General features: G+C 40.1%; 1 protein-coding gene across 1 annotated transcript; it reads right to left on the reverse strand.

Moving 5' to 3' along the window:
- Positions 1-13,426: 13,426 nt before the first annotated feature.
- On the reverse strand, positions 13,427-18,892 carry LOC134790379 (gustatory and odorant receptor 24). The gene is made up of 5 exons (XM_063761150.1): positions 18,232-18,892; positions 17,896-18,153; positions 17,490-17,768; positions 17,114-17,275; positions 13,427-13,663 (listed from the first exon to the last, which is right to left on the reverse strand). The coding sequence occupies exons 1-5, from the start codon at positions 18,766-18,768 to the stop codon at positions 13,466-13,468; spliced, it is 1,434 nt and encodes a 477-aa protein (XP_063617220.1). The 5' UTR covers positions 18,769-18,892; the 3' UTR covers positions 13,427-13,465.
- Between the last annotated feature and the right edge of the window lie 6,055 nt (positions 18,893-24,947).

The raw sequence follows: 24,947 nt of genomic DNA on the forward strand, positions 1-24,947 counted from the left end.
ACGGGTTTATGTTTCAAATCACCACAAAACCCAGGAGAAGCAAACTCAACTTTAGAAAACTGTTATTATTTTGCAAAATTTGCTCACGAATTATGTCAATTTTGTATTTCAAAATGGTTGCCGCTCGTATACGCATAATGTCAAGTTGGCATTTCAACAGTGCTGCCGCCAATGCCACGCCGCTGAACTAATTATGACAAATATCTTTGCTATACGTTTGTTCGTAGTAAGAGAGTTTCTCGCCACTGGTAATACTTGACCATCAAATGTCAACACGACTGTCTCTGAGGGTTGCCAGGTAGTAGAACCATTAACCACAACTCTGTGATTTAAACGTCGTACTTTTAGTACCTTTCCACACCCCATGGGCACGGACATGTTGGAAATTATTTCTTCCTCCGACCACTGTGCAGGAATACCGCGAACCAAGCCCATACGGGTCACCGAAAATGACGGAATATATGCAGTAAGATTTTCTGACTCAAGGCACGTATCAGTAACAAATAAGTTCGCATCTATGTAATTTGAAAACGACATTGCTATACGTGTCCTACCAATGCGCTTAACACTTCCATTTATAATGTTTTTGAAACCTTTTTTGACTAAGAATTTCCCAAAGGAGACCGGGTGTAAGGATGATTTTGCATCAGTTTGTTTAATTTGAACGTGCACCGTAAAGGGAGCAACATCTGAAGATGAGAATAAATTCCTGCCAACCTTGGCGCTAGTATTGTCATTGTTTGTATTTAATTTATCCGAAGAGTTTACGTTAGGCTGAATATTAGACGTTGAAGGAGCTTGGATGTCTTGTATGTTCTCCTGACAATCGCACGAATAGTCCCCGCCATTATTTTTCCTTCTTTTTTTATTACATGCTTTGCATCGTTTGTGACTCTTATTTCTTTTACGTTCACTCCTGCTTTCAACAGAAGTGTCCGTGTCCATAGCCGATTCTACTGTTATATTACTTCCGACCTGGAGGTTTTCACCTCCAGGGTCAGGGGGATCGTCGTCCCCCGCCATTACATATATACAAGAAAAAACTTACCAACTACGACGAAATCACACTAATTATATATACAAATACAATAATATATACAAACTATGTGAAAAATTATATACAAATTACCGATTCCCTGATCTACAATATTAAAATTGAAATTAAATTTACAAGAAACCTAAAACTTGACCGCCGCGTTTCACGTTTCCCGCGCTTTTTTTCCTCCGTTGCTTTTCTGAGTTTAATTATATTCCCTTTGCTCCCGCTAGTGTAACGCTTGCCAGTAATTACCGAAAGATGGCTCTGTTATCAAAAAGTACCAAATACAAATTGTACTAGCATTGTAGGTACCACCGATAGGGTGGTATTCCATCTGCCCAATATATTGGTCCAATGTATATTACGTCTCACATTTTGCTGAATGAGAGAGTGAGATGCAATGACATTGGACAAAGAAATTGGACAGGTGCTACACCCTAAAAGCCGTAACACTCCATCGCACCGCACCAAGGTCATTGTGCGACGCACCCATAAGTAAGAGCGAGAAAGAGATATCGCTTTCTCGCTCTTACTTATTGGTGCGTCGCACAATGACCTAGGTGCGGTGCGATGATGTGTTACGTTACGGCTTTAAGGTCCGCAATGAACTTTAAGCCCCCCATTCACACTCCTACCTTGTAGTCCGCCTCGTTGGGTAGGATTGTGTATGGGGGTTGCGGACTACGAGCCGTCCTACAAACGGCTAAACGGTAGGACCTATACATATATTATTATACTCTTTGGGTAGGACGGCTCGTAGTCCGCAACCCCCATGCACAATCCTACCCAACGAGGCGGACTACGAGGCGGACTACGTGGCGGACTACAAGGTAGGAGTGTGAATGGGGGGCTTTATGGAGATAAGATAAAGTATTTTAAGTAAAGTAGCTAACACACTATCGCACCGCACCAAGGTCATTGTGGGACGCACCCATAAGTAAGAGGGAGACCGCGATATCTCTTTCTCCCTCTTACTTATGGCTGCGTCCCACAATGACCTTGGTGCGGTGCGATAGTGTGTTAGCTACTTAAGTACTTAAAGCGCGCTCCACACTTAAGCACACGGGATAAACGCACAAAGCTAAAGCCGCCAGTGTAGGGCGCCTCGTAGTCCGCCTCGTTGGGTAGGATTGTGTATGGGGGTTGCGGACTACGAGCCGTCCTACAAACGGCTAAACGGTAGGACGGCTCGTAGTCCGCAACCCCCATACACAATCCTACCCAACGAGGCGGCCTACACGGTAGGAGTGTGAATGGGGGGCTTAAGCTAAGATGTCGCTGCAGTTTACAGATTATAATAGAACCCAAAATGAGGCTATGACCATGGTCTAATAAAACATGGTCTTCTATTCCCAGAGTGACACAGGCCTACGTCACAATAACATTGCCACTTTATTTCAACATAACATGTTACATGGGTACATTATACCTATGGTTAATAAGTTAAAATATTTCTTTATAATTTTATAATTTTCATTTATTATATATGTATTTTATCTTAAATTTTACAATAACATGTCATTTTTAATTATTCGTTAGCAATATCTTCCGATTCACGAAAGAAATTTCAGACGTTAGGGTCTTCGAGCAACACGGAAGGGAGGCGCCATTCGCACTATTTCCCCTCTGCCGAGGTACAAGATTAGCGCGTCAATCTAATCTAGCGCGGGTAATAAAACTAGTTGCACTTGGATTTTTCACTAGACCGAGTCACGACGCGCGCGTGAACACTGCTGCACAAAAATGCCTGTTTGCTCGGTTTTTTGTTATAAAAAGAGGTCGGGGACATCAAATTTACAAAAAGAAAGTGTTACATTTCACATGTAATATTTTTTTTCTACATATCATACGTTTAATTACATTCAAACACAATTATTATATTTTAGTCTCATGTAATTGTTGGATTTATCGATTTTGCTCGCTCAGTACAAATTGCGGATCGGTCGAGCGACAAATCCGACTTCTCATCTCTCAGAATACAATACATACTTCAACGAAAATGTGTTAGTGTGCGTGTTGTGACACTTGTCACTCGTCCGTACACAAAAAGAGATCGAGGTTTGCAATAGGGCTCGCGGTCGTGTCCGGGTTTCGTGTACACGTGTTCGGTACCCGTTTCCGAACTACACGTACACGGTTTTCTGACCCGTTTTACACGTGTAGTCGTGCACACGTGTAATTAAGATCCGTGTATCCGGGTACCCGTGTACCCGTGTACACGGCGAAACGGACCTTAAATACACGCGGGCCTAACCCGTCCTTGGCGTGTAGCGGAGATTGTAGTAATGTATATATGGATGTTCAATGTGATTGATATGTGTTGTACCAATTTAATTTATTTTTCACCTCAGCAGCTCGAACAAGGGTACTTTGCTAACAGTGAGCAAAATGCGATTTTGTTAAAGGAAAATATAACATATTCCGTTCGTGGTAGTTTCAGTCAGAGATGGGCAAAATTCATTTGAATGACGAATTACGAATGAGAATTACCAAATCATTCGCGAATGACGAATAAATTTTTCGAATGATCATTCGTGTTCAATTCATTCGCGAATAATTTATATTTTTTATTTTTTATTTTTTGTTCGGATTAATCCCTGCCGCTTCTTTTCGCCATCGCCCTACGCGACAACATTACCATCTTCATCACTTGGATGGTTGGCAGTCCTCAACTGTGCGTTTCTCCAGAAACTTCCTGCCTCGCACAGCCAAACTGTGGAATGAACTGTCGCCAGCGGTATTTCCGGACCGATACGACCTACAAACCTTCAAGAAAAGAGCGTACTCCCATCTTAAAGGCCGGCAACGCGCTTGCAACCCTTCTGGTGTTGCGGGTGTCCATGGGCGGCGGTAATCGCTTACCATCAGGTGATCCGTCTGCTCGTTTGCCTCCTATTTCATAAAAAAAAAAAAAAAAAAAAATTCGGCGAATAAAATAGCCCACGAATAAATTATTTGCGAATAATATTGTCGAATAGTTAGCTTACAAAATAACTATTTAGCTGTTTTATATCCCAATAGTAAAAAGAAAATGTTTTCTATCGGTTTATCTGGTTGGTTGATTTGAGGTGTGGAAACTGGGAATACGCCTCATGTATTGGCGGTCACGTGGGGCGAGAACAACTGGAAATACACCAATAATGGGGTATTCCCGTTTGTCCCCTTCGGGAATATGTGGGAAAAGACAAACAATCTTTCCCATTTGTCCCCACTTCATTGAAGCAGGGACAAATAGGAACACACCATTAACGGGTGTATTCTTATTGTTCCCCGCCGGGAACAGATGGGAATAGGCGCTGCATATAAAACATTTCCATTTGTCCCTCATGTATGGCGTAGGTCACGTGGATAGGGGACAAATGGGATTACATCAATAATGCACCCATTATAACCAATAATGGGTGTATGCCCATTTGTCCCCGCGGGGAACATATAGGAAAAGAAGCCACATATAAATATTTCCCATTTGTTCCCACCTTATTTTTGTAAGGACAAAAGGGAACACACCATTTTCGGATGTGTTCCTATTTGTCCCCGCCGGGTACAGAAGTGATAGGATTTGCATATAAATATTTCCCATCTGTACCCTCCTTATTGGTGTGGGGACAAATGGGAACACACCATTTTCGGGTGAATTCCTATTTGTCCACGCCGCGAGAGACATTTGGGAAAAGACGCTGCATAGAAATCTTTTGTATCGGCACCAAATGGGAACACCAATTTCGGGGACAAATGGGAACACCAAAACTCATATAAAACATTCCCATTTGTCCCCGCCTCATGTATGGCGTAGGTCACGTGAATCGGGGACAAATGGGAATACACCAATAATGCACCCATCATAATGGGTGAATTCCCATTTGTCTCCGCGGGGAACATCTGTGAAGACCCTGCATAAAAATATTTTCCATTTTTCTCCACCTTATTGGGGTTGGGATAATTGGGAACACAATTTTCGGATGTATTCCCATTTGTCTACGTCGGGAACTGATGGAATAGGTGCTGCATATAAATCGTACCCATTTGTCTCCGCCTCGGGGACAAATGGGAACACCAATATCGGGGACAAATGGGAACACCAAAACTCATATACAACATGCTCATTTGTCCCCGCCTCATGTATGGTGTAGGTCACGTGAATCGGGGACAAATGGGAATACACAAATAATGCACCCATCATTACCAATAATGGTCGAATTCCCATTTGTCTCCGCGGGGAACATATGTGAAGACCCTGCATAAAAATATTTTCCATTTTTCCCCACCTTATTGGGGTGGGGATAATTGGGAAAACAATTTTCGGATGTATTCCCATTTGTCTACGTCGGGAACTGATGGAATAGGTGCTGCATATAAATCGTACCCATTTGTCTCCGCCTCACGTATGGCGGCGGTCACGTAGGGCAGGAACAAATAGGAATACACCAATAAAGAGTGTATTCCCATTTGTTCCCGCGAGAAACTTATGGGGAAAGACGCTGCATAGAAATCTTTTGAGGTGGGGACAAATAGCAACGCCAATATCGGGGACAAAGGAGAACACCAAAATTTATATAAACATTCCCATTTGTCCCCGCCTCGTGCATGGCGTAGGTCACGTGAATTGGAGACAAATGGGAATACACCAATAATGCACCCATTATTGGTGTATTCCCATATTACTAATAATTACCAATAAAGGGTGAATTCCCATTTATCTCCGCGGGGAACATATGGGTAGACCCTACATAATAATATTTTACACAAATATCGGATGTATTCTCACTTGTCCCGGCCGGGAACAAATGGGAATAGGCGCTGCATATAAACAATTCCCATTTGTCCCCACCATGGATGGCGACGGTCAGTTGGGGCCTTTCCCAAAATTTTGCTTGGCTGTAAAATACGCTGCAGTTGCATACCTATTCAGATTTGCCATCTGAGTGTGTATTACAAAAATCCTTCGTGTAATTTATTCGAATAATTCATTTCTTATTCGAAATTCTAAACGAATGGTTTATTCGCGAATAATTTATTCGCGAATATTAATCTCACCATAATTATTTAGATTAAAAATGATTCGAATAATGCCCAACTCTGGTTTCAGTAAGCATAACTATCTACTTTTGTATTAAATAATCATTTAGGTTTATATAACACTTTAAACTCTCGCGTTTTGTACACATAATTACACAAACGGGTCTACCGCGATATAATTTCATTGTTTTTACATTTAATTCCGACGTTTCAGCTGAGTTGCACCAGCTGTGGTCACGGAAACACTGACGTCCCAACAAATGGTAACATGGTGGTGGTGGTATTTAGGTTTACTTTAATTATCAAAAAACTACATCAATGAAGAAACTGAAATACCAACAATGAAGTCAACGGTTACTGAGATATTGTTAATTTTAATCTTGATTATTGAAACAAATTGTACTTACCTACCTATTATTGACATTACAAATCAATCCAGTAAAACTGCAAAGTACGTAATCGAATCTTCCTAACCTTCCACATATTCAATCGTATGTCTTCATAGCACGAATCTCCGCTACACGAGAGTGAAGGGTCGAACCGGCGGGTAAATAAGATCCGTTATTTCGTGTATCCGTGTACCCGTGTACACGGGTACCCGTGTAAACGTTTCCGAATCCGGGCGGGTTCGTGTAGTTCGGGTTCTTAAGCCCGGCGGGCTTAAGAACACGGGTACCCGTGTCAACGTGTAACACGTGTATCGGGAGCTCTAGTTTGCAAGATTTGTCTTTGACGTGTGTCATTTTCTATGTATTTGTGTCGTCATTACAGATTGGATTTTGTATGTAAGTGTGTGAGAAGTGCGACTGTGTGCACCTTTCCCCCCCGCGAAAAAAGGCAGAAAGATTTGTACGGTGAGATATCGCTTGGGCCCCTCCCTTCCGATGTGTCGGAAGGCGGTGTTGCTCGAAGGTTCGGGTAATTCTGTTTACACTACTGGCAACACAGGATAGCGCTGTCACATTTGACAATTCCGATCTAGATAACTTCATGCCCTGACCGTCATCCTTGTCGAACGCGTGTTAATTGTTATTTCCTTCTCGCTCAGTGTCAGCAGTCGCAGTGTTTTCCAAACTTTTCACGTCGTAAGCTTGGTAATTAATGTGTAACGGTAAATTAGTTTTTCAAACGTTTGTCTTGTATAGATAAATAAAGTTTAATTTAATACATTAGATTTGTTTTATTTTACTATGTTTCTACATGAATAACTTAAAATTAATGCCGTTAAAATAATTTTCACCGTTGGTTAAAATTCTCCCACATTTTAAAGTTTGAGAACCTGTAAACAGCATGATTACGTAGGCCTGTGTCAGTTAGGTCATTCGCGAATCTCGGAATAGAGTACCAGGCGGAGTATATTATTATACCATGGCTATGACAAAGAGTAGTATAAAGTATAATAATAGGGCTATGATATATCTTTCACTCCGAATCACTCCGAATGTTGTTTAGATTACTATTATTGCTGGAAAAAGGTCGTTAGGTAGGTTAGGTTATAGTCTGACAAACTTTTTTTTTCAGACTATAGGTCAAAGAGTAGGGTTAGGTTTAGGAATACAAACTTCAGCTACAGGCCTCCTTTCTACTGAAAATTTTTATAACATATAAGCGGGCATTACATTATACAATTTGCAGTGCGCTAGCTGAGTTAGCGCACTAATTTAGTATAGTGTAAAGACAGTTAGCCAGTTAGTGACCCAATCTAGTGCGATCGCATGTGCTCTGCCGCACTAAGGCCAAGCGCGCACCACGACTTTATGTCGCGCGATAATTTAGTCGCAGAAATGTAACGTATGTGTTTATATGGCAGTGCGCGCATATGTGACAAAAAAATCGCAGCGATTTTAAAATTGTGATTTGTCACATTTTTCCGCGACTACTCGCGACGCGATTGTCGCAAAGTGAATTGCAGCATACGGAGTTGCATGGCCCCGCGCGCACTGCGATAATAAAATCGCACCCGGACCTCAGTCGGCATTTCGCTCTTCGAGCGTCAGCATGTCGGAAATGTCGGAATGAGAAAATGAGACGCTAGATGTTGACCATTTAATTATGGAAATAGACGGGGATCACCTTTGTGTTATAAATGCTCAAAGTCATACAGCGATCGCATATTAAAGACACGTTTCATGACAAACGACTGGTACGAAATCCATGTAGAGAATGAACGACTCGTCGACTTTTTCATCGCAGTGCGCGCAGTGAATTTTCTGCGATATATTACAGCGCGATTTTAAAATCGTGTCGCAAAAATTAAAATCGTGGTGCGCGCTTGGTCTTACGCTATCTAGCGCACTAGAACGCATAGTGTAAATGGTTTTAGCGCGCTCAGCGCTTACTGTGATAAGCCCCCTCCAGACTATGCGCGTGAATCGCGGGACAAGCCGCGAACGCGAGTGTGGAGTCGATTTCGCAGGTCTGCGTTCAGGACTCCACACTCGCGTTCGCGGCTTTGCGCCGCGATTCGCGCACGAGTGTGGAGGAGGCTTAAGGTCAGTTGTCAGCACGCCACCGACGCACTCAAACACGCGTATGATGGATGTTTTAGTTATTGAATTTCAGTTCAAAATGACGGAGCCACAGACTAGAGAAAAGGAAGTACCTACTGCTAAAATCTTCTTCTTCAATCATGAACTTTATAAAGACATACCATTTTTATGGGATAAAAAACATAAAGATTACAAAAACAAAGCCATTAGAAATTATGGTAACAAAGTGCTTCTCAAAATGTACAAAGAATTCGACCGAAACGCGACCTTCGACCGAAACGCGACGTTCGATTCGAACGATGATCACTGCTGAAATGAAAATAAGACACTAAGCCCTCATTCCCACGGGCGCTTTTACAACGCGCGTTAAAAAAGCGCTTGAATGACACAAATGGATACATGTGTATTTATTCACACGACAGCGGTGGCGCTTTTTCTCAAGCGTTGTTGGATTTTCGACTTTAAGCCTTGGTCGTTAAATCGAATTTAGAGTGCGGACAGATTCAAGCGCTTTTTTAACGCGCGTTGAAAAAGCTGTCGTGCGAATGGGGGCTAACTAGCGTCGCTAGCTAGTGTAGTGTAATGAACAAGCTCTTTTTAGGGTTCCGTACCCAGAGGGTAAAACGGGACCCTATTACTAAGACTCCGCTGTCCGTCCGTCCGTCCGTCCGTCTGTCACCAGTGGGGCTACCGCGAAAACCGAAATTCGCAAATTGCGGGGATCTTTCTCTTTTACTCCAATGAAGGCGTAATTAGAGTGACAGAGAAAAATGCCCGCAATTTGCGAACTTCGATTTTCGCGGTTATAGCCCAGGCTGTATCTCACGAACCGTGATAGCTAGACAGTTGAAATTTTCACAGATGATGTATTTCTGTAGCCGCTATAACAAAAAATACTAAAAACATAATAAAATAAAGATTTAAGTGGGGCTCCCATACAACAAACGTGATTTTTGACCGAAGTTAAGCAATGTCGGGCGGGGTCAGTACTTGGATGGGTGACCGTTTTTATAGATAATGGTACGGAACCATTCGTGTGCGAGTCCGACTCGCACTTGGCCGGTTTTTTTTTATCTCGCCGAGCAACACTTAATTAGCGCTCTGCAAATTGTATAATGTAATGCCCGCTATACTTGGTCAAGCAAATCTTGTCAGTAGAAAAAGGCGGCAAATTTAATAAATGTAGGCGCGAAGGGTTATGGTCCCATAGAACATTTGAATTTCGCGCCTTTTTCTACTGACAAGATTTGCGTGACCAAGTATAGATATAATATTGCCTTTGGTCTTAGCCTGTCCAGAAAAGACGAATAAAAATAAAAAGATATAATATATATTTTACAATTTCAAGCTGTCATTTCAATTAAAAGTGATCAAAAGTGATCTATTTGATCTATTTGCCAGGTATGGCTTACCCCATTTTTATTTTACTACATGAATCACTAGCCAGAATACGAAGACGCTTTCAAATTAATAGCGTTAGATATTAATGGCAAAAAGACAATAAGTAAAATGTAGGTAAAATTCAAATTGTTGTTTTGCAATTCGAATTTCTTTGTTGGTTCCTTGGCAGAAGGGTCGGTGCCTCTTATGGGACGCTGCGTGTGTTAGCACACCATCAGTTCTGCTGCTTCAGCTGCGGAGTATGTGGCTAAACAGAAACATAGGTACGAAGTAAGTACTCTGCCTTAGAACCAATGTATGATTTCATACCAGCTGCGGTAGAGACTGTGTAGGAATTAGATCGGAGACTAAGAGAGGGGGGTTTTCTTGCCATCCCCGCTCCGGATCGTACCTGATCCAACATATCTTCTTAGTTTAGTGGTTAAAATTGACAAAGGCTGTTGCGGATTACATCATCCTTTGTAAGTAGGTGACGAAGCCTGTACCTAGCTGATTTGCCGTTGTGTCCACTTGACGAAGCCTGCGTTGCTGATCACGAACTTTGGATGGAAATAAGTAATTTAAAACAACAACTTTTAATTACACATTTAATTTATTTCTTCTTTACGCACACAAACAAGAGTTCAATAAAAGAGGCGTATTCGATGCCTCTAGGCACTATAATACAAATACCTATATATAAACCAGAATATTACCTATAAACTCTTAAAAATTCCTCACCAAAATGGTATTCTAAAAGTTTCTATTGTAATGCGACTATATCTGTCTGTTCGTTACAGCGGTATATGTATTTTTATCACTACCTACACCTTATAAAACAAAGTCCCCCGCCGCGTCTGTCTGTTTGTGTGTTAGTATGTTCGCGATAAACTCAAAAACTACTGAACGGATTTTCTGGACTGAGTGATTCTTGAGGAAGGCTTAGGTGTATAATTTGTTAACCCGTGCGAAACCGGGGCGGGTCGCTAGTTAATTTGAAATCTGAGAGAGTTTCAAATATAAAATCTCAATAATCACACACTTATACAAATTAAAACTAAACTAAACCTATCTTAACCTATGGGGTTAATCTAAATTATATCTACAAATATCCCCTAAAGAGTTTAAAAAATGCAAATATTATAAACAAAATTTGTCCGTTCAGTTTTAAACGTGTTTTCACCGCTAAGGTGTGATAACCCATTTTAAATAGAGGTACCTACCCTACTTGCTGAACATAAAGGGATAATCTTTCTGCAAAACCTGTCTTTTTGTAGAACACTTTCTGCAAAGAAAAATGGTGAGAAACAGCAAAAAGGATGAAATTATTGAATGTATCACTTCATCCTCATTTTCATTTTGCTATCACATGCACCTTTCTGCATCCTTCTGTGATTCCTCCTTTACCCTGGCCGCACACGCACCGAATTTCCATTCGGTTTCCGTACGGAATGACAGGTGGGAACGGGACGTCGCTCTACAAATGCATAGCGCTGTCTTGTCTCGCTTGCGCATGTCATTCCGTAAGTACGGAAACTTCCGTGCGTCTGCGGTAAGCCTAAGCCTGGCATGGCCAGACCGCGTCTGTGGTTAGCCTTATCTATCCTGTTAAGAGCGACAGGGAAATAACATATTATACATTTCTTTGTTCTTCTTAGCAGAAAGTGTCCGGCGACCTAATAGATGATAACTCTTGCTCTTTAAAAACTGTAAAAGGGTTGATGTAATAACCGCTTAATTAGTGCCATATCGTTAGGTGATACGCCTTGGAAGGATAACATAGGTATTTATTGTATATTGTACTGTGAAAGATTGTCCCGTAATATTTATTTAAATACTAGGCGGGCCCGCGGCTCCGCTCGCGTAAATGAAATAAAGAGTTTGTCTTATGTTTCGTTAATTACCGACATTATTATGTACCTATTCAACCCTGCCAGTGTTCATAACTCTGTGATAGGGACTTCTTATTTGTAACCGTTATTTGGATAAATTAATTCGCAAATTTCTCAATAAATGATGTCATTTGATAAGATAAAATGATGGCAAGATTGTATTTTTTAAAATTATTATTTATTTTTATAAGCCCAGTCCAGTTAGCAAAAATGTTCATTAGATTAATTTCCGTCTTAAGACGAATTCGGACGACCACCGCCCATATATCGCCTTTTCATACAAACGTAGGTTAGTCCCCATTTTCCTTTCTGGACATAACAATACTTACTACGGTGACGTAACGATCCAAAAAGAGTCCTGGGCTCCGATACCAGATCACGCCATGTTTCTCGGTCTTGCGATAGCTCTCGCCAGTCGCTATGGCCGAGGTTGAGCAGGTCTTGAGCAACGACGTCGTTTCTGCGGTACCTAGGACGTCCAATCGGGTGTCTCCCATTTCGTTGTCCCAAGTACGCTCTCTTCACGGAAAGATCCTCTCCCATTCTCTCTGTGTCCGAGCCACTGAAGCTAAGCCGCTTTGGTCTCTCCAATACCCAAATATATCGGAACACATCCTTATTTCTATGGAAACAAAGTTATATTACGATATATTTGGCTACTTTAGCCTGATCTATTTCATACTGACTGTACATTGGCTTCATGAATGTGTAGTTGCCATTAGATATATATCGTAGCCACCAAGGTCGCTCAAAAATATCTGAACATGCACTTTAAAGTTACATTGTTCAGACTTCAGATATTTGTGAATACCTCATCCACTCCGATATATCTGATGGTGACTTTCAGCAAGAAGAAAAATCTTACTTGGTCGAGTCGTATCGTATTACGCGAGAAAACAGTTTCCAAATTGATTAAGTATACCTATCTCTAAAGTCATCCCTTGAACTGATGGACTTCATATTAACGTATCCACTTTGTATTTCTGGCCTATCTCGGCAGCCCGTTCCCCGGACGAATGGCAATGTTTGCCGAAGTCGAATTTCTTTTTGACTTGATTGACTGTGAATTCAAATTGACTCCGAATAATATAACTCAAAATAAATTTAAAACAACAAAATACAAATTATTAATAATATGATAATATTGATTTGATTGATGTCATATTTGGCATAAGTCACTCGTATGGGCGTACACTAAGGTTGAGGTTGACATCACTTTTTATATTACTTCGTATAAAAACACGTAGGAATAACTGTATACCAACATGACAAACATAATTTAGATTACTTTACACCGAAACGAAACGAACCGAGAGTTGCCGATGTTCATACAATAAAGATTGTTATGAAAATTTCTTTTCCTTTTTGTAAATTAAATACGCGGCGAAAGCGGTAGTTTTTACATTCTAGTTCTATTCCCATATTTAGATAATTGATTTGAATAGTTTTTTCTTATCATACGTGCGTCGTATTCGAGAAACGTGTCAAAAACTTTTTTAGAAATTTGTAAGGCGCCATCTCGCTTCTTCCCTCGTTTTTTATCCCGTTCTGGTTTTTCAATTTTATATATGTATATGATGATGTTATTTTATATTGTAATAAGGAATAAGCACATCATTGGTCCTAGTCTTACGAAGATTTATCTATATTTAATGTTTCTTTTTCTTCTTTGCTAGCGTGGTGAGCAGGGTGGTGATGGTGGTCAAAGTGGTGGGAGCCTCGGTGACCGAGGCGGTAGCATTCACGAAATCATCATCGTCATCCGCCTCCTGGACACGCGAATCGTCGGGTATACTGATTTGGAACTGCAGGAGCACAACTAGGTAAGTCACCATCGTAGCTAGTAGCTGTGAACAATTTTGGTTAGATAAATTCACTTTATATAGGTAATGCCATTTTACGTTATTAGTTTATTACTAAAAATCGAATCAAATAATCTCTTATTTATGTGGAATTATAGTCTGGCAAACCCAATTTGTCAGTAAATAATTAGAAAAAATACTAAGCTAAAGTGCCCTCACTCCAGCCACCCCCCTAATACCAGCTACCTGCATTAAATTGATGAATAACTTTTAAAACGTCCAATAATACTCGGATTTTTTTTCGTAAAGACGAAATTATTAGGAAATATAATTATTATAAATCGATTCTCAAACATTAAACAACACAAGTTTTTAAACCTTAATGTTATTTATGACCCTCATGGAATTATTAGTAAGTACTTTAAAATCTCTCTCAAAGTTAAAATTGTCCCTATTCACCCCGTTTGACGGTATCTACTTAAATTTATGTTTTCAATGAGATTTATTATACAAATATACAATCAGAAGTGGTCCTTATCGACAACCGACCTTTAGGACATCTGAATATCACTGACTTGATGAGCATCCCATTTGCATCAAAGAATGCTTTCATGTTCATCTATGAAGGGTTCTCCGTCCGCAGGAACGTTCATCAGCGCAATTGAATTTATCTCCCTACGTCTCTATTATACTTATTAGCTTTTCCTACTTTGCTCCTATTATATACCTTCACATACGAGTAAGGAAAAGCTCTGCTGTTTGCTGCTGGCGTATGATGCATGGCGTTATCCACAGGATAAAATAGACGCCACTAATAGCGCGACACGTAGGTATGTACCTACCTACAATGTCAAGTAGACAAGTACCTACGACCATCTTGTTCGGGTACTGGTGCTGGTGTTATCCGCCTAGCATTGCCGGTTTACAAGATTTAGATATCTTGGTTAGGTACTTTTTTAAGGTTCCGTATCCGAGGGGTGTCTAAACTGTCTAGCTATACAAAGCCCCCGTATTCTTTTGGTTTCTATTGTATAATGGTTACACATATAAATCACAAACTATGATATCTAATTCCCTTAATACCATACTTAGTTATGAATAACAAGAAATCATACAAACCTCCCAAGTAACAATTTGTGGTTCTATAATAGTCGATAGAACGTTTCCCAAATACCACCTAAGGTCCTATAAAAGACCAATGAAGATTGTATAAAGCCGAAATGGCGCATCTTATGTGCCATTCAGTGATATAGTAGACCTGTAGCAGTGTCAGTCGTGACGTTTTAGGTCTATAAAAGTGATGTGATGATCACTTTTGTGCTAATTTGTTGTCAGTAACGCCATTATAGTGTTAATTTATACTATAGTGACATTTGAGATTCCATTATAGTGCTTGTTTTATACTATAGTAGTATTTGAAATTGTATTATAGTGCTTTTTTATACTATTGTAGAATTCATAGTTCCTTTACTACGAAATTTGCTATCAAGTTTTCCATCAACTGTTGTGAGTGGTTTTGTTGTGTGTTTACTTCACAAAAACGGTACTAAGTAAAATTTTGATAAGTAAAGACTTTATATTAATATGCGCCATTTAGATGTCGAATAATTCGGTCCTTAGTGCAAAAAGTATATGGGACGGAAGTTTTACCGTTAGAATAGTATTAGTTTAATGAGGAATTTTAAATGCCCCCTCGATTTATTTATGTTTTTAATAAAATAATTTAATAAAATATCATGATATTCACCATAGTTACTACTATACAGCCAAGAAGTAAATCCGACGCTTTTATAGGCTAACTATAGAACTTACGACGAAATATTCACCGCCATCATGATTAAAATTAGGGTTCCAAAAGAATTTTGCTGTGACCCAGTTACACCTACAAAATCTTTAGAAAGATATAGGATTTTTTTTAATTTAGATGTTGTCATTACTGTTGTTTCCTTTTTCAGTGTGATTGGTAAAAAAAATGTGCTAATAATGGATGTCGATAAATATCTAAACCGTCACGATTTTATGCTTGTATTAAATCATTGATGATAAATCTCACCTACAGTCACTAATATCACTGGGGTCTTTTTTATCAATTAATTAAAATATAAAAATATTTTGTACGGAACCACATTATGTGGCTTAGGCCTGAACTTATATAAGCAAGATATAAGTAGCCATTACAGATCAAATTTATCATTTACAAGTAGTCGTTTTCTACCTTTATGTATCTAACTCGGTTTATAAAAGACATAAAAACTCAACTATAACGCTGTTGTCTTTTAAAAGAAAAAACAAAACCACTATACAACAGTTTTGTGATATAAAAGAGTCATTGTGACGTTTACAGCGATGAGATATAATAGGGATTTAAAAACTACTAAAGCGCTTTTTAACGCTATAAATATGTCCCAAAAACGCTACATAGAGCAAAACAGTTCTATAATAGTGTTCATATGACTACTAAAGTATTATGTACTATAGCAGTGATCTCTAAAGCCACTATATCCTGAAATCGTTGTATAGCTGGGTTTTTGTCACTGTTAGAACACAAAACTATAGCGGCTAGCAGGGAACCTTAATAGCGCAAACTACTAAAGTATTATGTACTATAGCAGTGATCTCTAAAGCCACTATATCCTAAAATCGTTGTATAGTTGGGTTTTTGTCACTGTTAAAACACAAAACTATAGCGGCTTGGCAGGGAACCTTAATAGCGCAAATTAGTTGCATAAAAGTGATTCCAAATACTATTATACAGTAATATTGCTCTATAGTGGTTATATTTGAACCTGTTATAGTACACGCCTATAACGGCTCTATAAAATGATGAAATAAACCTTTACATCAATTGCTTATAGAATATATTAGCTGTATAAGCCTATAGAGCAAAAAGGTGTTGCCAAGCGCTTTTATACGACAGGTGGTCACCTCTGAAACCTTAATACAACGTCTATACAAGCTTTTAGCGATACAAACTAAAATTATAGGACTAAAATGTTACTTGGGCTATCAAGTCAAGGGTGGGTCAGTTAAAATTAAAACACGTTGGTAGTAGCTGCGGAGTTCTTGAAGCCCAAGTCAGACTCGCAGTGGTTTAATTGCATCACTTAGGGCCAGTTGCACCAACCACAGTTAACAAGCTGATCAACGTCACGCAGCAGAGTTCTATGAAACTTCCCGTACAATAAAATTTTGCGAACGTTTTAACGGTTACAGACGGTTTCGTGCAACTGACCCTTAGTGGTGTGCCAGCATACGACATTTTTGACAGCAAGTGCAAGACCATAAAAACGCTTGGCAATAAGGTTTACGAATTGTCAGTTAACAGTGAATTGTCAGTACAATTTTTTTACAAGCAGATACGGTCTGCAGTCTGCCTCTGGTACTTATCAATTAGGTAAGTTTGTTTTGAATTCCGATGAAATTTTATTGTGTCTTAGGTCTTAGCTGTATCAAAACTTATTTGGATCGATTGTGCTATTGAAACCCGCAACTCACCGACTTGAATAGTGTCCTGTTGACGTCGAAAAATCCTCCCAAGCTAATTTGGGAGGGGTTCATTTCAGTGGCTCGCAGGAACATGTTCACCTCGGTCAGTGCGTCCGCGTTCATCCAAGACAGCTCAATCATTAGGAGCTTCTTTTGGAAGTTCAGGCGTACCTATTCGAATTAATTAATTTATTATACAAATTCTGTAACGTTGCGCATAGATAGACAGTAATAGGTGCACATTTAAGGGAAAACTTGTTCATTTAATTTATACTAACAGAGTTAAACTTAATATTGGTGGAAAATTTGTAGATGACCAAATATATTAATTTAGAATTCATCAATAATTATTGAAGACATTTAGATCAAAGACTGCTGAACTTACGTTATGAGAAGCATAGTGCGCCTCGTCGCAAATAAAGAATAGTAGCATAATACTGCAAAAAGCAGTTAAAGCTAAACCGATGTCTTTGGTTCCGAAACCCTCGGAGATTTTGCTGAGCAGACCGTAGATCGAAAGTGTGATAATAAGGAACAAGTAGAGGCTCATGAAAGTGAAGGTGTAGCAATTCGCGATCCCGGTGTCCCGAGCCAGTTTACTGAGGCGCAACCAGAGCGCGCGGTATTCCGCGACCTTTCCGGCTGGCCCAATGTTACGAAGAGCCTATAACATATAGAACATTCCAGTAAATACGAAGTGTGCGCTGGATTAGTTGTTTCATGACAAAAAAACAACGTTATACTGTATAGTTTGCTACCGCTTTTCCGTAGAAGAATGTCGAAGAATCTACCTGTTGGAAGTCTTCTGCCAAGATGTGCGCACAAATGCTGAGAGTTTCACAAAGAAGGTACCAGTAGCCGCCCAACATGTAAGTCAATATTTCCAGAAATACGTATGGAATAATTTGTAATAATTTGAAGTGGACCATGGTGACATGTGTGATGATCACTGATGCTGTTGAAAGTGCTGGGATGACTATAGACATAGCAAGAGCTTTTTTATATAGCCCTACAGGAAGCACTCGGTTTGATAGTTTTTTGTAAGCAATCTGTAAAAATTACGAAGAATAAAGTAAACAGACAATTATGATATGCAATTTTATGCTACGTAAAAATTAAATATGTACCTCATATTCAACCCATCCGTTGAGAACTTCGGCAATCTTTCTCGTTTCATACCACAATAAAGGGACTGCAATCATCGGAAACAAGTACACTGTAAATAGGTACTCAATCACAGCCTCCTCAAATTTACCTTCTTGAGCACCGGTTCTCACTATTTGGACTTTATTTAGGGAAAGATACAAAAGGTATCCGATAAGAGAAAAGTAGAGAGCGGCAGAGTAAAGCATTGAGGGAGAGGTGGGTTGAAATTGGGTCACACCCGGAACTGGCCTGGTCAATGGAAGAACGCCCATGATCTTCAGGAGAGTAAACACCGGTTTGATGTTTTCATAAATGATGTCTCTGGTAATGTCGGGATTGATCAAGTTATCTTGTATAGGGTCTATGGCATTATTAGGGGTCGGTAATCTCGGAGTACGATTGGGTGTAACATCCAGGAATATGATTTTGTTCTTCGCCTTTTCGTCCATTTGCGCCGCGATGCCATTGGGTATGGGTGGTTGATTCGGAAATAAGCTATTATTAGTGTAGAAAGCCATTTCAGGTAGCTTTTTTCCGGGGTACTAGCCAGGTTGGCGTCAGAACTGCGAGTGGGGAGCCCGGAGAGGAGCGACTAATGGCGACACGCCGGCGGCTCCTAGTCATATTTCAAAACTTGACAAGTTGATTGCAGCCACGTAAGCGTTTCGTCGCCCTTGCGTTAAACTTTCAGTGCGTTCTTCACCTCGAACAGGACCTTGAGTCATTAGAACGCCCACGACATATCTTGTGGTTAATAAATGCATAATTTATGTTGTTATTTGCATACGAAGTGATTCAATTACCTAAATTATTTTTTACTGAGTTTTGATTGACATACTTACCCGATTTTGGCATACTTACCTTACTAGAGGGAGTAGAGGGTGCATAAATGGTGGGTAGGTAAATAAATATTTTAAACACTAGGTATTTTTTTGCGTTGATCAAATTGACACTGTTGCCTACTCAGAAAAACACACAAGATTTTACAATCAGCAGCCGAATTTTGTCAGGTTTGGTCATACAGTCGACGTCAAAGATATGTTTACATTTTTCGCCTTATTACAAAGGCATAAGGTGCAAAAGTGTAAACATATCTTTGACGTCGACTGTACATTATGAATATGTATGTTATGTATATCAGGCGATATTCACCCAGAATATGAAGATACTTTAATTTTTGTGTAAAAGATATAATATAAAGAAGACATTGCAACATTCGTCATACTTACTTACCTAATTGCTTATTATTTCGTTTATTCCAATTTTCTAAGCACGTTTACCTTGCTTAGGAATTCGTACGCGAACTTTGCCTCCGTACATTATGTAGATTTATTATAATTCCGCAAATATACTTCTGCGTGAAATATCTTTCAACATCGCGGAGGAAGCGATTCGAGATTTGGAACCACTTTATGTCTTATTAGGGATTAAAAGATTGTGTACCCGGCGTGCGTTGTTTGTTTACAGATTCGTTACTGTATATTTTATTCCAAAATATTGAAGTTGGGTTTTATTCAAAAGAAGATGCGCTGTCTTGCACCATACACTCGGTGGTTATATGAATTCTAATTTCTATCCTTTGTGTGAGTAGTTTATCATCTCCCAGCTGGGCGTTTACACTTAACTGTGTACCATTAACTGCCGGTTATCAATCGTCACAAAACTGACGGTTATTTTATTAGGAAAGTGACAGTCAGACGTGACTTAAATACAATGTAAGTCGCGCTTTAAAGTACAAGATAAAACGAAAATGTGCAGCTAATTAAATCACTGTCCTAAAATTTCCCACTCTATTCTCATCAACTTACCGGATATCCAATCGCTACGTAAAAACTATGTTCTTCTAAAAACTGTGTTCCATACTGGTTCCATACCTACTTAAAAAGTTAAAAACAGGTAATGCCAGATAAGTATCACGAAATATTGTGCTGTGCTTATTTTCACATGGGACTGTAAAAAATCCAAATAAAAAGTACTATTAAACTCTTAGGTACAGCTATGAGAATCCATTCTTCGCGCTTTTCAAATTTTAGTTAACTTCTGACTATCTACACTAATTGTAGAACTTTCCTATGGGTTGATCGTTAGTGGAAAGCGCTGATCTGTGATACTAGCAGGAACTAAATTAATATGATTCTACAATATCGTAAATGTTGTAGTGAATCTGGGTCTCGATTATATTCATAATTAATTTTAGCGCGCGGTACCTACTTCATTTACTCCGGTTAATATGATAGTTCATAATTGGAGCGTTTCAGGCTGAAACAACCTCGTAGTTTAAGGAAGCCTCGTAATGAAAGCGGTATTACGTCGCTAATTCAAACCCAACAGGCGGCGCGGCGGGCCGCGCAATTAAACGGAGCTGCATCGCGGTAGCTTAATCGACAGGTATAGTCAGTTGCACGGACTCGACGCATATAGGAACAGTAGAACAGCGCCACTGAGCTGTGGTGGCCAGGGTTCGGAACCGGTTTTTTTGTAAAACCCGAAATAGCCCAATATTTTTAATTATTTTATGCTCTTTACGTAGGACTGAATCATGTATTTTGGTAACATTCATGTATTTTTGTATGAAGAAAAAACCGGTTCCGAGCCTTGGTGGTGGCTGGCTACAGCGTATAGGTTTCTAAACGGTCGGCAACGCGCATGTGACACTTTTGGAAACACAAATGTCTCGGTTACGGTAACCGTTTCATAACCGGGCGGACCGGACTTTTGTTTTTCACAGAGCTCCTACTATCTCTGCTGCATTCACAGACTAACCCTTTTAATTTAAAATGGGGGTCAATAATGGACAAAGTTTTCTTTGAATTCTCCTTATTTGAATTCATTGGTCTGATCATGACCAAAATTGATAACTGATGCGATGAGTGATGATCCTAAAGGCCCCTTAAAATCTTGAATTTCCACATTTTTTATTCAATCTCGTCGAAAGTTAAATATTATGTCTATGAATTTGGTGAACCGCGATTTCTCAGTTAATAGGGGCGAACTACTGGTATAAGAGGCCAACGAGCAGACGAATGCCTTATGGTAAGCGATTACCGCCTCCAATGGTCACCCGCAACACCGGGCTTGTAATTGCGTTACCGGCATTTAAGATTGGAATTTCTGTCAACAGTCTGTACCTATTCTGTGGGAGGTCGCAGTTCTAACCTAACTACTTATTTTTCTGGCAGCAATACATTCCCTTGGGGGTCGCAATTAGATTTCCCAGCTGTCATCCATTATGCATTACAATATTTCTTACTAACAATATATGATCCTAAATAAGATTTTCTCTTTATTTTATTAGGTGTGCGTAGAAAAATATATGACTAAAGAAAAATAAGCTACAATTTTATGCGTAATGTGTTATGACAGTCGGAAATATGACAATAGTTATTATGTGACCAGAGGGAATCCCTAAAACTAACTATCCTCGTGCGTCAAACTATCTCTATTTCATCTAAATCGGTTCAGCAGTTTAAGCAAGAAGAGGTGGCCGATAGACATACATACTTTCGCTATAATATTATATTTAGGTGTCCGTGCCTTCGCTTGAACCACATTATGAGATAACACCCTTGTAACTCAGCCCTAATCAAGCGAATTCTTCAACTAGTAGCGCCATCTATCGCACTACCCAAGTAGTAATGTCGCCCGGTTGCCAGCGCGCGGCTGCTTTCTCTTCAGTACGCTTTTGTAACTCAGCCGAGCAACACGTTTACAAAGCAAGTTTAAAAAGATCAAGAAATTTAAATCGTAAAAATATTTTGAAAATCTCCGAGTTCGTGACATTCCGCTCGGTGCCCATGGCCCAGCGACGAGACGCAGTGACCTTCCTACAGGCACCGTCACAAAAAGTACACGGGTACTTACGCCTCATGGCCTCGTCCTGTGGGACAACAAGCGTCGTCCCGTGAGACGACATGTCGTCGTCCCGTGAGACGACATGGCGTCGTCCCGTGAGACGACATGGCGTCGTCCCGTGAGACGACATGGCGTCGTCCCGTGAGACGACAAGCGTCGTCCCGTGAAATGACATGGCGTCGTCCCATGAGACGACATGGCGTCGACCCGTGAGACGACGAGGCGTCGTCCCGTGAGACGACAAGGCGTCTTCCCGTGACACGACATGGCGTCGTCCTGTGGTATCGTCCTGACAGACGACATGGTATTGTCCTGACAGACGACATGGCAGCGTCTTGTAAGACGACGAGCATCGTCTCGTTAACACATTCAATACCACTAAGTGCTACGGGTTACGCTCGTAGCGCGTAGCCACGGTTTCGTCGTATGTAGCGCGTAGTCGCTACGAACAGTGTACCCGACAGTCGGGTTCTTGGTGTTGAATGTGTTAAAAGACCTTGTGACATTCCGCTCAGTGCCCGTGGCCCAGCGATGAGACTAAGTGAGCTCTAGCCATCACCATAAATAGAATACCTACGGGTATAAATGGCACACGGCGTCGTCCCGTTGGACGACAAGCGTCGTTGCGTGAGACGACATAGCGTAGTCCCGTGACATCGTCTTGTGGGACATCAGGCGTCGTCCTGTAAAACGATAAGGCGTCATCCTGTGATACGACAGGCATCGCGATGAGTTACGTCATCATGTGAGAAGACATTGCGCCATCCTGTGGTATCGTCCCGTGAGAGGATATTGCGTCCCATGGGACTACATTGCATTGTTCCATAAGACTACATTTTGTCGTATCGTGAGACATTAATGCGTCGTCTTATGAGACGATATCGCATCGTCCTATGAAATGACATTGAAATGACGTTGTCTTGTTAAACAAAAACCGTTGTCTCATGGTCTACCATTAATACGGTAGCGGACGTCTTATTGGTCGCTTTATCGTTCGATGTCTGCACGGTGGGCCTCGCATTTAAGATCTGCATGGTCATGAACCAATGCACGACTTAGTTAGTGGCGTCATCATCAATGTAGCCGACCGAATGGTGTGTCATCTTTTAGACCGACGAGCAGCAGAATTTTTATTAGCGGGTTTGGCGCGAAATTGATAACGAAATGCAGTTACACTATTGTCTCAACCTGCCAGGAAAAAGGAAGGTTTCCGTCTTGGTCGTGTACAAATGTTGGTCTGGGTCGATAACAAACAATTCCCGTGAGATACCAAACAAACCAAAAATATACATTCTGAGGATCCTAACCTGTATGACTAACCGGCCATGAAAAATAGCAGTTAAGAAACTGTGAAAAGTACGAAGTGAAAAACCTTGTGTTATACTTTGCCCAACTAGATCCTATACCAAAAAGAGAGAGGGGAGGCAAGAAAATTGACATTAGCCTTAAAGAAGGAAAGAAAACTAAAACTCTCTCTCCTGAATAGGAATACCAATACAAGTTTATACTTGTTTATACCAATTCATTTACGGCTCTGTCATAGGCTAACAAGAGATATCTCTTTATTGCGGCTCTAAACCTGAAAAGAATAGAGTTTATGATACTTACTCATATATATTAGTGAAAAATCATCGCACTAAATCCCTCTTTTGAATGATGAATGACTCTAGCCAGGTTGATAGTGTCTTTGGGAATACTGAAGCATCTCCTGTATACCCTCTAAATATTGACCATTAGCTAAAAAATTGCGGCCTGTTACAAAGAGAAATCTTTTACTTACTTTAAATCGTCTACTATGTAGCTGTGAAACAGAGACCACTGAACTAAGAGTAACACGTAGAAAACAGCAAGTATCTTCCATCGCATTCCGTCCAATAGACCGAACTGACAAAGGCATTTATAATGTAATTAGTGCTCTATTCACATCAGTCAGGTAGAAACTTGTGAAATTAGATTCAAAATTCAAGTAACAAGCTCCACTTCGGAAGATTATCTAAGCAGCGGGTTGTCAATCAACCTGCCGTTGGTATAACAATCATACATCATAAAACGTTGACCATAAACGTTACATAGTTCAATTTCAAAGGAAATGAACTCTTACTGGTAATATAACTATCGGAAACAGACGGTATTTGTAGGAGATGCTTTCACAGAATGTCTAAAAGGACCAACTAGTAAAATATTAAATTAGTATTGCAATCCGCATAGTTACTCATGATTGTTCAATAGGTGAAACATCGGTTTCTTTAGTGGTAAATGTTATGCCTATGTAGAAGATGAAGCGCCCCTTCAAGTTATGTAAATAAATAAAGAATTTATGATAAGATTTTTCGGTAGTTTAGTTAGAGTGGAGTTACTGATTCTGTTTCGAAAAATCGCGAATTGAATTAGAGGTGAAGCCGCCTAAGAGAACTAAGTTGTCGAACCAATAGCCACGGTCCACGGCTTTACATCTAAACGATGATTGTTTAATTTCTCCAAATAGACAAATTAAAATGAAGTCACTTCAGAAACTTTGAAACCATGTGGACTGCGGGGCAAGCCAACGTACATACAAACGTACAACGTACGTAAACGTACACACATGCGTAATATGTAGAAAATATTTGCAGGCAGTCACCGATAGCAGATACCGGATTCTGAAAGAACACGAATCAGATCCTTCTTTCGAAATACTCACGTGATTTTATAAAAGAACAACAACATACGGTGGTTCAGGAAAAAATGCAAGATCTAAGTGAAATATGATCCCAGTAGTGACTCATGACTACAAATATGTTCGCCGGTTAAATAGAGCCTGCAACTTACTCTGAAAATCAACACTAGTTCTGCTGTCATTGCCGGA

The sequence above is a fragment of the Cydia splendana genome, chromosome 1 (assembly GCF_910591565.1).
Source record: "Cydia splendana chromosome 1, ilCydSple1.2, whole genome shotgun sequence".
Taxonomy (NCBI): Eukaryota; Metazoa; Arthropoda; class Insecta; order Lepidoptera; family Tortricidae; genus Cydia; species Cydia splendana.